The 13,199-nt window shown below is 44.5% G+C and overlaps 1 protein-coding gene across 1 annotated transcript in view; it reads left to right on the plus strand.

Annotated features, from left to right (window-relative positions):
• The window catches only part of LOC121693645 (estrogen-related receptor gamma), a 15,825-nt gene extending 4,749 nt beyond the window's left edge, over positions 1 to 11,076 (plus strand). Inside the window, exons 2-3 of the mRNA XM_042073211.1 lie at positions 1,408 to 1,677; positions 6,961 to 11,076. Coding sequence (XP_041929145.1) covers positions 1,408 to 1,677; positions 6,961 to 7,205 — 515 coding nt within the window. The 3' untranslated portion in view covers positions 7,206 to 11,076. The remainder of the gene's footprint in view (positions 1 to 1,407; positions 1,678 to 6,960) is intronic.
• Positions 11,077 to 13,199: the final 2,123 nt, after the last annotated feature.

Consider the following 13,199-nt stretch of genomic DNA (forward strand, 5'->3'; position numbering starts at 1 on the left):
ACTGCGCCGTTCCCTCCTCTGCCAGGGGAAGATACAGTCATCCCTCTCTCTCTCTCTCTCTCTCTCTCTCTCTCTCTCTCTCTCCGTGTGTCAGTTGGCAGGCCCCTCTCCTCTCCTCTCCTCTGCTCTGCTCTGCTCCCCTTGTTATCCTTGACAGCTTGATAAAGCTCTTTTTAATATCACTGAAACAGATTTCCTCTGAAGCCCTTAGACAAGCTGAATGAACACACGCCTGGCACTCGCACTTGCATCAGATGTGTACAGAGTAAATACACAACTCTGTTTCCCGACACACACACAGGCACACAGGCACACACTCACACACACTCTTCCTCTCCCTCTCCTACCCAAGAAATGAGCAAAGAAAAGATGAGGTGTGTGTGGTGTGAGTGAGGAATAGAAGGGGTTTGACCTCAAGGGGTTTAAGGCTTGAAAACATGCACATCCATACTTCAGCGTAGCGTCTCAGACACACACACACACACACACACACATACACACACACACACACACACTGCATCTTCCTCCTCCTCTTCCTCCCCTACCTGAAAGAGGAAGAGGAGGCTCTGGGGGGTGAACAGTGGGGGTGAGTGCGTACTCTGAGTTTGAGGCTAGCAATTAGTCTTTCAGGTGGTGTGTGATGGGGAGAATTGATCCCCACTGCATGTTGGTGGAGATAAGGAGCACACACACTCACAAACACACACACACACACACACACCACCTCCCCCCAGGGCGCCCCACGGCCTGCCGGCTGCTGGAGCTGTAGACCCTGGGGTCTCAAGGCCATCTTTGTCCAGACCCACAAACACACACTCACACATCACACACACACACACCGCAGCAACCACAGAATGTCAATGGTGTGCTCAGCACAGGACCTCATCTCTGTCTACACAGACAGGAAAGAGCAGCCATAGAGAAGGGCTCCAAAGGGAGTTGCAAAGAGGGCTTCATAAGAATGGGCAGAGACAGAGGATCCAAACAGCAGATGAAAAACACTGACGATTTCAAATGATGGTGATGGAAGATACATCTGGCAGTTTCTGTTTTCATCTCCAGTCATGAGGTGGTTCTGCTTCACTCTGGTTCTCAGCTCTTTCCACACGACCCTTTAAGCAGTTTTATGGCGTGCTGTGCTACAGCCATCAAACCCCCAAAAACATGAAGTCAAAATTGCTGCATTCCCACAAACCTTAGATAGTGGTAAAAAAATGAAAATACTCATGAAATGGCGCTTATGTGAGATCACTACATACACTGGACATCAGTGGAACTGCTCAGCTGTTTCCCTGGTCCTTGTCTGGTCTCTCTGGCATACTGAAACTGAGTGTGATGTATCTAACCCTCTATCTGTGTGTGTGTGTGTGTGTGTGTGTGTGTGTGTGTGTGTCTCTCTCTTCCCAGGCTTCTCCACGCTCTCCCTCGCAGACCAGATGAGTCTACTGCAGAGCGCATGGATGGAGATCCTGATCCTGCGTGTGGTCTACCGGTCGCTCTCCTTCGAGGACAAGCTGGTCTACGCCGAAGACTACATCATGGACGAGGACCAGTCCAAGCTGGCCGGCCTGCTGGACCTCAACAACACCATCCTGCAGCTGGTGAAGAAGTACCGCACCATGAAGCTGGAGAAGGAGGAGTTCGTCACCCTCAAGGCTATAGCTCTCGCTAACTCAGGTCAGTGGAACGGCCGCTCCACTCCTACCTGCAGCCTTCTTCTTCTAGTTTCCTCTTTCTTTCCTTTTTCTTTTTCATCCTTTCCTCTTCCACTCCTCTTCCTCCAGTGTCTCCTATCCCTCTCTTTTCCTCTTCTACTCCTCTTCCTCCGATGTCTCATATCCCTCTCTTTTCCTCTTCCACTCCTCTTCCTCCGATGTCTCATATCCCTCTCTTCCTCTCTTCCACTCTTCTTTCTCCGATGTCTCCTATCCCTCTCTTTTCCTCTTCCACTCTTCTTTCTCCGATGTCTCCTATCCCTCTCTTCCATTCCTCTTCCTCCTCTCTTTTCCTCTCTTCTACTCCTCTTCCTCCTCTCCTTTCCTCTCTTAAGGTTTCTGAGCTGAGCGCTCTGATGGGGCAGACATTAGGAGTTCCTAATGAATCACTTCCCTTATTACCGACATCCTCTTATCCTAAAATGAGATGGAGATGAATGGCCGCGGCGTTCTAATGTCTTCCTTATCCCCGAAATGAGACGCGTTAAAGTGGCGCTGCGCGTAAAGGAGAGGCGGAGGTGTGACACGGGGGACGGGCGTCGCGGAGCTGCTCGCACCGAGCCGACTTCGCTCGGCCCCTGGGGGCCCATAAGTGCACAAGCCGCAGTGAAATTATTCAAATGCAGAGACTTCATAAGCACACGGCTTACTCGCTCTCTCACTCCCTCGCTCGCTCGTTCTCTTGCGTTTTACTTTTGTTCCTCTCAAACACACAGACGGTTACTCTCCTACACACACACACACACACACACACACACACACACACACACACACACACACACACACACACACATTTATTCTCTCCCTCTTTCTCTTTCTCTCACATACATTCATTTTCTCTTTCTCTCTATCTCTCTGTCTCTCTCTCAGACACACACACACACACACACTCACTCAGATACACTCTTTTTCAGACACACACACACACACACACATTCACTCTTTCAAGTGCATTTTCATCTTGCTCTTTTGCTCTCTCACACATATTCTTTCCCTCAAGTACACATACATTTTTCCTCTCTCTTTCTCTCTCTCTCTCCCTTTCTCTCTCACACAGACACACACACACACACACACACACACACACACACACACACACACGCCAGCCTCACAGACATCCCCACACATGTAACACCCTCTCCCTTGCCTGGCTGCTGCCTAGCTCCTGCATTAGCATAAAGTGCACCTCAGATCCCTCTTAAATAAGGTGGCGATCATTAAGCGCCCGCTTGTCAATAAGACTCTCTGATGTTGTCCACCATTGGCAGTCACCACGCGGCCCTCTGCCTCCCTTTGTGTTGACCCCATCTTTGAACTTTATCTTGGTTGCTGGCCAGTAGTTTTCCCTTTAATTACAAGAAGGAAACTGTCAATAAAATCTGTTAAATGGGACGCAATGAGAGGCTTGAAGGGGGGGGGCGGCTATTTGTTCAAATTCTACAGCGCTCAAGGTATTGACAGTTTGTTTTCTGAGGCCATGTGTGACGATCAATCCTGGGCCCTGGCTAGCCGCGCTGAAAAATGAAAAGGCAGATTGCTTTTGCTCGCTTGCGGATGACGACTCACTGTTTGGCGAGCGGGGGTTTGCAAGGCCCTTCTGCCGAAAAACACAGCGTACCCCCTGAGAGAGAGAGAAAGAGAGAGAGAGAGAGAGACAGAGAGAGGGAGGGGGGTGGGGGTGCGTGACTCTTTTGAGAAATTCCTTTTTAATTGATTTTGTAATTAACAGTTCATCTCTGCTGTCGATGCACCCACTGCAGAGACAGATAGAGCGGAGATTGTTTGGAACAGGCTAAAGTTAGATGGATGCTCACATAAATTTGGATGGATGTCTGTTCCATCCTCGCTTCTTTATGGGCTTGGACAGGCCGGCTGCCATCTTTCTATACTCCTGCTGCCCCACCTCCCTCCTCCCTGTCATCTGGTATGTTCAGAGTTCAAGGTTCACCGGAATGGGATCGTTCTAATTTTCAGAAAATCATCTCCCAGAATGACCCAATATATATTATTTTGCAGAGTTCTGACTGTACTGTACAGTCATCTTTATTTAACCACATTGTTAGTGGAATAGATAGAAAACTCTTTTTTGTTGAAGGGTTGTCACCTTGGTCCAGATTCTTCACCTTCTCCAGATGTCTTTTTTGTTACTCTTTTGTGTGTGTGTGTGTGTGTGTGTGTGTGTGTGTGTACCTCGCCCCATGGGTATTTTTTTCCCCGTGTAACGTCAAAGTGTGTGTTTACGGAGAGCGCAGGCCTGGGCCGTGGCTCACGCTCCCCCGAGAGGGATGCATCATGATTTAGTTCAAAGGTTAGTCATTTCGCCACGCTAGCTCTGTTTGCCCAAGCTCTGGCTCCGAGTCAGGGGGTGTCAGTTAGCGTTTCTGACAGCCAAGCAAAGGAAAACAAAAAACAGAGAGAGAGAAAGAGAGAGAGAGGGAAAGAAAACAATTATTGGGCCAGATTACTGTCCAGGCAGGCATAGGGATTCAGGCACAGACATCAACCCCAAATAGCACACATTTTGAAGGGCAGAGTCGTTAATTAATTCCCAGAATACTAATTTGGTGCATTAGTGACAGTAACCCTTAAGATATGTTAACGAGCGTGCCTCTCATGTAAAGAACAGGAGCACACATTGTGCGCCCAACGCTCCGCATTTCTGTCTGTCGTATTCAGCGCTGCTTGCGCTCCTGCGTGCGGCTGCTGCACATCCAGCCATCTCATCTCCTCTGTCTGCAGCCATTGATTCGCATTACAATATGACACTTTTGTAATGACATGCATCTGTGAATGGGCCATTTGAGGGAGCATTTTTGCGACTCTGGTATGGTTAGCGGGGGCTCTTGAAGCTGACGGGCTGGCTTGTTATTGTGGGGAGGTGTCTTCCTCCGACACACACACACACACACACACACACACACACACACACACACACACACAGTGAGTCGTCCGGCAGCACACCCTCCATTGATCTCTGCATGATATAATTGTCAGGAGACTGTCGGCGTGCATACTAATTTGTGCATTACATGCAATAGATACTCTGCATGCTTGCATATTTCCCCCCATTCTTTATCCACTGATTATAGACTGAGCTAATCTTATGCAGATGCTGGAATTCCTATAACCGGTTGCTTTGCACAATATATAGAATATTTTATTTTTAGCTATAGTTTTAGTTACATAGATTTTACTACAAATATGATAATATAATTAAAGTCATAGATTTGCAGAATGACTGAAATATTTTTATTTGGACGACTGCATTCTCAGAAAAAAAAAAGGAAGTTTGTTCCTGTGGGAGTTAGTGTGTGTTTCTGTAAAGCATACCAATGCCAAGAAATCTATTTTGAAGAGAAAGGACCTGAGTTGTCCTGTGCGGACAGTGAGATATGCCTCTGCCTGGATCCTTGGCGTGGCCGTGCGTCCACGCGGCCGGCCGTGAGAGTTAGATTGATAGCCGTGCTGCCTCGGCAGCCTTCGCGGAAAGGCTGCGGGTAAGCACTTTTCCTGCGAGGGATTTCTGCCGGATCACAGGTCACCCCCGCGGATGCCCAGGGCCCAGGTGACTGATGCTCTGGACCGCGCCGGCGGAATTCTAGATAGCGTGGACGGAGCCGGAAACGTAGGGGTTAGGATATTGAACCGGGGCGCCACGCGTGGCTGACCGCCCCCCCCCCCCCCCGCCCGCCCACAGGACAGAGCTCTGAGGCCGTCCCTAAGTGGACCTAAGGACCCTCCAGCTCTTACTTATCAATACTTGACCCTCCGATTATTATTTAACAAGTATGTATGCATTGATCGGCAGAGAGGGATTGATTGTCCTGCCCGTGCCAAAGGCCAGCGTGCGTTCGGAACCACATCCCAGGAGGGAAACGCCAGATGGATGTGGCACAGTCGATGGATCTCTCTTTTCCAGCAGTTTGAAAAATGCCTGTGAATACACTGTGCAGGCATGCACACGCACACACACACACACACACACACGCACACACACACACACACACACACACGCACACACACGCGCACACACACACACACACACACACACACACACACACAAACACACAAACACACACAATCACCTTGATTTATTCAAACTTGAGAAATCATTGAGGGCTTAGTTCTCATTCCCAATAAAATGAGAGTTCCTACATACACACCCAAACTCACACACCTGCAAATGAACATAACAACAAACACATTTACAAATATGTACAAACATACACTGTCCCCATACACACACACACACACGGCATAATAAGCATGATGATGTGCTGATCTGAAGCAGGCCCGTGCCGTCACACATACTAATTCGGTCCGCGGTCGTGAGTTTGAGCGAGTGAGCCTCTGGTTTTTATGGCGCTCTTGTGTACAGCTCGAGACCACAAGCTGTCACCACTGTCCCGGCCTGTGTCTGTCTCCGTCGGACGTAAAAGCACTGTTAATGATTGAATATGCAAATGGCTGCGTTTGACATTTCCCTCAGACAATAGGGGCTCGGGCTGAGACATTGTTCGCAGGGGTAGGGCCCCCTCTCCCCCCGCTCAATCAAACCACGGCAGGCTGAGCGGCGTCTGTGTCATATCAATTCTCGTCCCAACACCGCGTCCGCTTGTCCCGCATTCATCAGCGCCCGAAGGGGGACGTGTAAACACGCGTTCGCCCAGGACCGCGCGGCCTGCTAATGTGCATGTGAGCCTCCTGTCACAGAAAAATGAGCTCCGGGCCCGCACGCGCTCAATGGCCGCTCCCGCTTAAATGGGAGTGATTTTTCAGAGGGTGTTTTTTTTCTCTTTCCTCCACAGTCAACAGAGGGTTTATTCTGTGGTCAGCGCAATTAATATAAATCTACTGCACTTGCTGACTACATCAGTGTTTGAATGGCTAGCCGTAGTCCATCCGATATTTCTCTGCCCTAAAAATATTTAATATGAATTAATTTACCCTGTGGTAATGATAGAGGGTCCTGTCATTTCTTATGGTCAGCAAAGCACACCTCCTCTACTTCATCATACTCTTCTGGATGTGCACAATACCATCGGTTAATGTGTGATCGTTGTTGTATGCAGTGAATTGGTTTTTAGCAAACTGTGCGCACCAGTGTGGTGTTGCTTAACGTTTTTGTGTGTTTCCTCCATAACAGATGACTGTTGGTTAGCGTTTTAACGGAGTGTGTCTGCATGCCGATGTGGTGTTGACTCGCGTTTTAACGGCACGTTTCTCTTGTTTTGCCCTGTCACAGACTCCATGCACATAGAGGACGTGGAGGCGGTGCAGAAGCTGCAGGATGTGCTGCACGAGGCGCTGCAGGACTTCGAGGCGAGCCAGCACAGCGAGGACCCGCGCCGGGCCGGCAAGCTGCTCATGACCCTGCCTCTGCTCCGGCAGACCTCCACCAAGGCCGTGCAGCACTTCTACAGCATCAAACAAGACGGCAAAGTCCCTATGCACAAACTCTTCCTGGAGCTGCTGGAGGCCAAGGTGTGACTCCGCCCTCCCCCAGCTGCAGGCCCCTCCCCCAGCCACGAGAGAGGTGGGAGGGACTCGTCCCAGACTCCACCCCCTGTCTCCCCCCCCCCCTGCCACCGGGGCAGATGGTACAGCCCCACCACCGGTGGGACCTTTGTCTATAAACTGTAATGAATAATGACAAGAAGCATAACCCTAAACGGTACTCTTAACTATTGATGATGACTATACTTATAAGAATGACTTTAAAAATGTGATCACTGAGAGAGAAAAAAAAGAATTAAAATGAAAAACGAATGAAAAACACACAAACAAAACAAAAACAAAGAGACAAAGAGACTGCTCGAGTTGTTTAGCAGTGGGACTTTGAACCAACTTTCAACTTCTCAGATTCTAATGCAGTTTTTTGTGCTATGGAGACATTTTGTTGTTGATTTTCACAAAGATTTCTGGAGCCGTGAAGAGAGCTGCCCTGCCAAAGGATTGAGGTCCACCCAGTGGACGCGTGCAAACATCACCATCCGCCCAGTACCCCCCCCACACCCCCCCACCCAACCCCCAACGACGCGAGAGTGGACTAGAGCCGCTTCTCACAGTAACACCCATCGCTGTCTATTTACAGAGTGCAGTATTAACACTAATGTCATTGGAGAGGTTCAATAAGTGGTAGCCAAACTGAGATTTCGTTGATTTTGTTTTAGAATGCTGCTCATCGTGTGTTTTATTTTCTTTTTTTTTTCTCAGATATAGATCTGTTGCAACCATGTTGATTCCTGGATCGTTTTTTTCCCCCAAGTCTTCCAAAATAATTCAGACACTTTTAGCGATTTTATTCTTTTTGTTTTCAGGGAATATAGCCTAAAATGTATTCACTCATGAAATACGACACCTGAGGCACTGCAATCAACAAAGAACAGACTAACTTATTTATTATAATTTTAGTTTATTTTCTCCTGTTTTTATTATAATAGTGGGTGTAAATATATTATAGGATTATCATGCAAGGTTTTGTTTATATTGTGTTAATAATTGTCCATATATGATTTTTCTATGAGCTTTACCACTTGCAGCGATAACAAATGACTTGTGAAAACTGCTATTTTCTCCAAGCAATAGACGTTTAAATGAAGGTGCATATGTATGCAAGTTCTGTTTGTCCCAGTTTGTGAGGAATGTCTCATGGTTCCAGAAGCCTCTCCTGTTCTGTCTGTCCTTGCTAGTACTGTCTTATGATTAATTCCACTACAAAGTGAGATAGGCCATACTCGTAGAGAGGAGAACATACACACCTTTTCCCTTTGTTTACCAGAAGTATCATCGCAAACAAAGAATCAAACAAACAAACAACCACAAAACAACAGCTTTTGCCGTCCAAACTCACCGGGAATCTAAATCCAGAGATATCAAATCAAAATAGCACTTAGGGGAAAAATGAACTCAACCTAGTGTGGAGAAACGTTTTTATTCCAGCTTGGTCTTATTACCATCCACTGCAACAGAGAGGGATACCAGCATTGGTTGAGAGACTCCGTGTAGCAAAACTAGTCCAAAATGTCAACTTTGTACAGTTAAAAGGCTGAGGGACAAGGCAAGTAGACTCCATCATCCATTAGAGCAAACCAGGCCGTATTTGCAAATGGGTTTTCTCCTGAACCTTCATAAACATTGTATATTGTAAATTAACAGATTATAAATCTAACCTAAGACATTTTATTGGAACAAAATGAAAAAGAAAAAAAAAGAAAAAAATGTAGTTCAGCTTCTTGATGTTTCATGTCTGCTGTGTTTTTCTTTTTCCAAAAAAAAATATTTTATTTCCTTTTTGCTTCCCTTCTGTTAAATTCAAAGATGTTGTTGTGTACTTCTCGTGGTGATTGCAGTAGTCGTGGCGTATGCTTTTTTTAGACACAGGGTAGAGGTAGAGACAATACTGGATGTAAGAACCCTCAGGAGACCATGGCGGCACGTTCTCAAATAACTTTCTGGTAAAAGACTCTTCCTAGGTACTGCTAGATCAACAGATCCAAGATCAATATAATCTATACCGATGTATAAGTGAATAACAGTTATTTAAAGGAAGGAACAAACATATATAAAAAGGGATAATTTGTGTAACTCTTTCTTGTAGACTAACAATGTATATCTTAGGTTAAAAGGAAAAAAGCATTTGAGTACTGCAGACCAGTAGCAGAATTTTTTAACAAACTCGCTGTACATAAGGCCCTCCCTTCTAAACAACTCGGTTGTTATATTAACTTTACTCTTTGAGATTGCAAAGGGAAAAATACCTTTTTTTTCTCTTTTGTTTTTGGTGTAAACCAATTTCCAAACTTATCGCTTTAAAAACTTTGTGTGCTTAATAAAATGAAGAAAAAAAAATAATGAAAAGAACAGATCATTTTTCAAGTACACCGGGCTTGGGCGGAGGGAGGGTTGTGGGTTTTTGATTTCATTTTTCTTCAGTCTTGTTCTCTAAATGCTGTGTATCTATCATTAGCTATACAGAACTATAAATAGATAGTGGTTGGGGAGAGGTATCTGTAATGTGATTCTAGACCTAATCATCCATAGAAACCCATGAGATGGTCGATACCTGGAGGGCTCCTACCGATTGGGCGAAATGTTGGCAATATTTACATACACAACTCCTGGCTGAAAGGTGCTGATTTTACTTTTGTCTTTTTTTATTTCTTTATATTTTTCTGTCTTTATGATATGATATTTAAAAACAACATATACCAGACATTTAAGGGGATGAAAGATAGAACATTGTGTCTCTCAACAGCGATTTAAGCTGAATTCAATTTGAACTGTACTGTAGTTTAGGAGACAAAAGCAATTGAAGATTTTGATCCTTCAAAGCCACATAATGTCCTCGAATATTGCAGCCAGCAGTCTCAACCTGCTTCAAACTATCTCCATCCTCGGAGGCACCAATTTGTCATGTATACTTGAGGACAATGCAGTTACCATAAGCGCAACACATAGCATACTGAACAAAATTTTTTTGTAAAAAGTTGTCACCATATATATATATTGTTGGACAGCATTACAACTCTTATCAGCTTAAATCATTCTGAGAAGGTTTCGCTATGTGTCTTTCAACACCTTACTCACGTATACCAATATAGAAAGACGTTTAAAAGTAGAGTAGCCATACCTACAATTTTTTCCAACATATTTTCTTATTTAAAGCAGTATGACTGTGCAACCACCAGCAGTTGCACCTCATGTTTCAATTAGATCAAAATGCAGTATTTAACTGGAGTATTTTGCAATTAAGAAATAGTAGGATTAATGAAAAATGTACAAAAACAACTGCTATTTTTTATTATAGAAGAGGTGAAGGGTGTCGGTGGTTCTTCTGTATGCACCAGTATGTCTGTCTGCTGAGCTGGAAGGCGTTCAGAGCAGAATGACATGCCTCTTTGGGAGATACCGAGAGAAAGAGAGAGACAGATAGAGAGAGAGAGAGAAAGAGCGAGAGGGCAAGATGAAGAGGTGAAACAAGAAAAAGGGAAGCATTTTCAACGCTTAAAAAATACAATTAAAATAATAATAATAATAATAATAATAATAATAATGACGATAACAATGAAATTTCCAACCAGGAGTTGCTGAAACAGCCCGTAGTGAGAACCATGTGTGTAGTTCTAGATGTGTTCCACATCTGTAAAACGATTAACTGTATATTTTTGTGATGTGTATCATGCGGTGTGCTCCAGCAATATGTCCATTTGTGTAAATGTATTTATTTTACATTGTATATATTGTTCAATGCAAAAAGAGAGACCTATGGTTCTGTAACTACGATCAGTTCAGATGTGTAACTCCAATTATGCCTTTCAGGATGATGGTAGAGCAATATTAAACATGCTTCCAGTTTTGACCTCTCTCTCTTTTTAGTGTGTTTATTTCACTCTGGTGATGCATGTGCATACACACACACACACATGCACGCACACACGCACACACACACACACACACACACACACACACACACACACACACACAAACACACACACACACACACACACACACATATATACACATACACACACTGTTTCTTGTGATATTTAAAGTGAAAAGCAGTTTGCATTATGCCCATACATAAGGTGTTTTTTGTGTATATTCTTGACGTAGAATTCAGTGTAAAACTTCAAATCATATCATATTTCAACAGGAACCATATGCACAGAACCTTTCCTTGCAGTATCTTTAACTGCAAAATAACAAAAACAATACCAACAACATTACAAGATATAGTAACTTATTTTTTAGTAAAGTAGGTTATATACTTATTTATTTATGGGATTTAAAGGAGGTTTATTGGTGCTGTACTGTATAATGACATGACCTCATGGTGTTTTGAAAGCTCAGATGAGCTAAACTGAAATGATTTCTGAAATGATTTGTTATAAAACTCACACCAATGGCAGTGGCATTAACACACTACATTAAATCCTACTGTACATCTACTTGAGCCATTGAGAGGGATGAACATCCAGGCCTATGAGAGGAGGAGAAGAGGTGGAGGAGGAGGAGAAGAGGTGGAGAAGGAGGAGGAGAAGAGGTGGAGGAGAGGAGAAGAGGTGGAGAAGGAGGAGGAGAAGAGGTGGAGACGGAGGACAGGAGAAGAGGTGGAGATGGTGTCTGCCGTATTGCTGTTTGCTATTTGCTATAGAAACTTTCAATGAAGGAGAAACTGTCTCCTAGCAATATGGCACCAACATATTGTATATACAAACACACACATATGCACATACAGCTCTGAGTTGACGGTCATATTCAAAATTAAGAGATCACTGCAAATTTGAATATGGCCGTCAACTCATTCGGAAGTCACTCAGCAACCGTAGGATGACATCAGAAAAATGTGCAGTGGTCTCTTAATTTTTTCCAGGGCTGTATATATGTATACATATACGTATGTACTGTGTGTACTGTACGTGTGTGTGTGTATGTTTGTAAAAATGTGTTAGAGCCATATTGCTCGGAAAGAGGAGAACTTGTCCACTACTACACACATTCACACATATACATACACATTCACACATATACATACACACTATATATATATATTTGATGTGTGCGTGTGTGTGTGTGTGTGTGTGTGTGTGTGTGTGTGTGTGTGTGTGTGTATGCATCTATGCATCTTGTCGTCAAATCCATTGAGGCTATGCCCCCACAGTATCGGCCCTGTCTGCATCCTCTAGCCTCTCACCAGGATTTATCATATCGCTCAACTTAACGCCTGTGTGTGTGTATGTGTGTGTTTGCTACAGTCAAAGGAACACAAAATCAGAACAAAATAATTTTTGACATAATAAACATAATAAATAATTTTGACAGGTGGCGGTACACTATAACAGACAATAAGAGCCCTGCTTTTAAACGCCAGGAATGCTTGCAACTCGTAGAGTGGAGAGCGGCCTTAAAGACCCCGAGCACTTTAAAAGCCTTGGTCTGCTAATACGAATCATATAATGTGGGGAGATATTTAATGTTCTGTAGCAAAAGCGTTTAAGGCTCCAAGACAGAGAGCACTGACCTGCAGGCAAATATTTTTCAAGAAGATGACATCATAAGATATTACAGACGCAGGAGCCAATGGAGCACACTTTTCTCCTGCTCCTCTTCCTTCTTCTCCTCCTCCACCTCCTCTTTCTCCTTCTCCTCCTCCTCCTCCTCCTCTCTTTCCTAGACTTTTCTTCTTCTTCTTCTTCTCTTTTTATTTGTCAGGGCCGCACATACGTTTTACTCGTTGGCTTCGGAGTTCATTTATTTTATTTTATCTTTATGCCACTGATTCATTATTATGATACAATAAAAGCTACTTGAGCATTTCAGCTACTGAGTGCCGTTATCATTAACCTTGTGAAATGCTAAAAGTGCTCCCTGGCATTTATAATCGCGGCTTTAACTCCTTCCTCCCCCTCTTCCTCCCCCTCCTCCTGCGGACATCATGCCTCGGACAAGTTTCTGCACACGCAGAGTCACTCAGGAAGCACC

Source organism: Alosa sapidissima, chromosome 19 (assembly GCF_018492685.1).
Source record: "Alosa sapidissima isolate fAloSap1 chromosome 19, fAloSap1.pri, whole genome shotgun sequence".
Lineage (NCBI taxonomy): Eukaryota > Metazoa > Chordata > Actinopteri > Clupeiformes > Clupeidae > Alosa > Alosa sapidissima.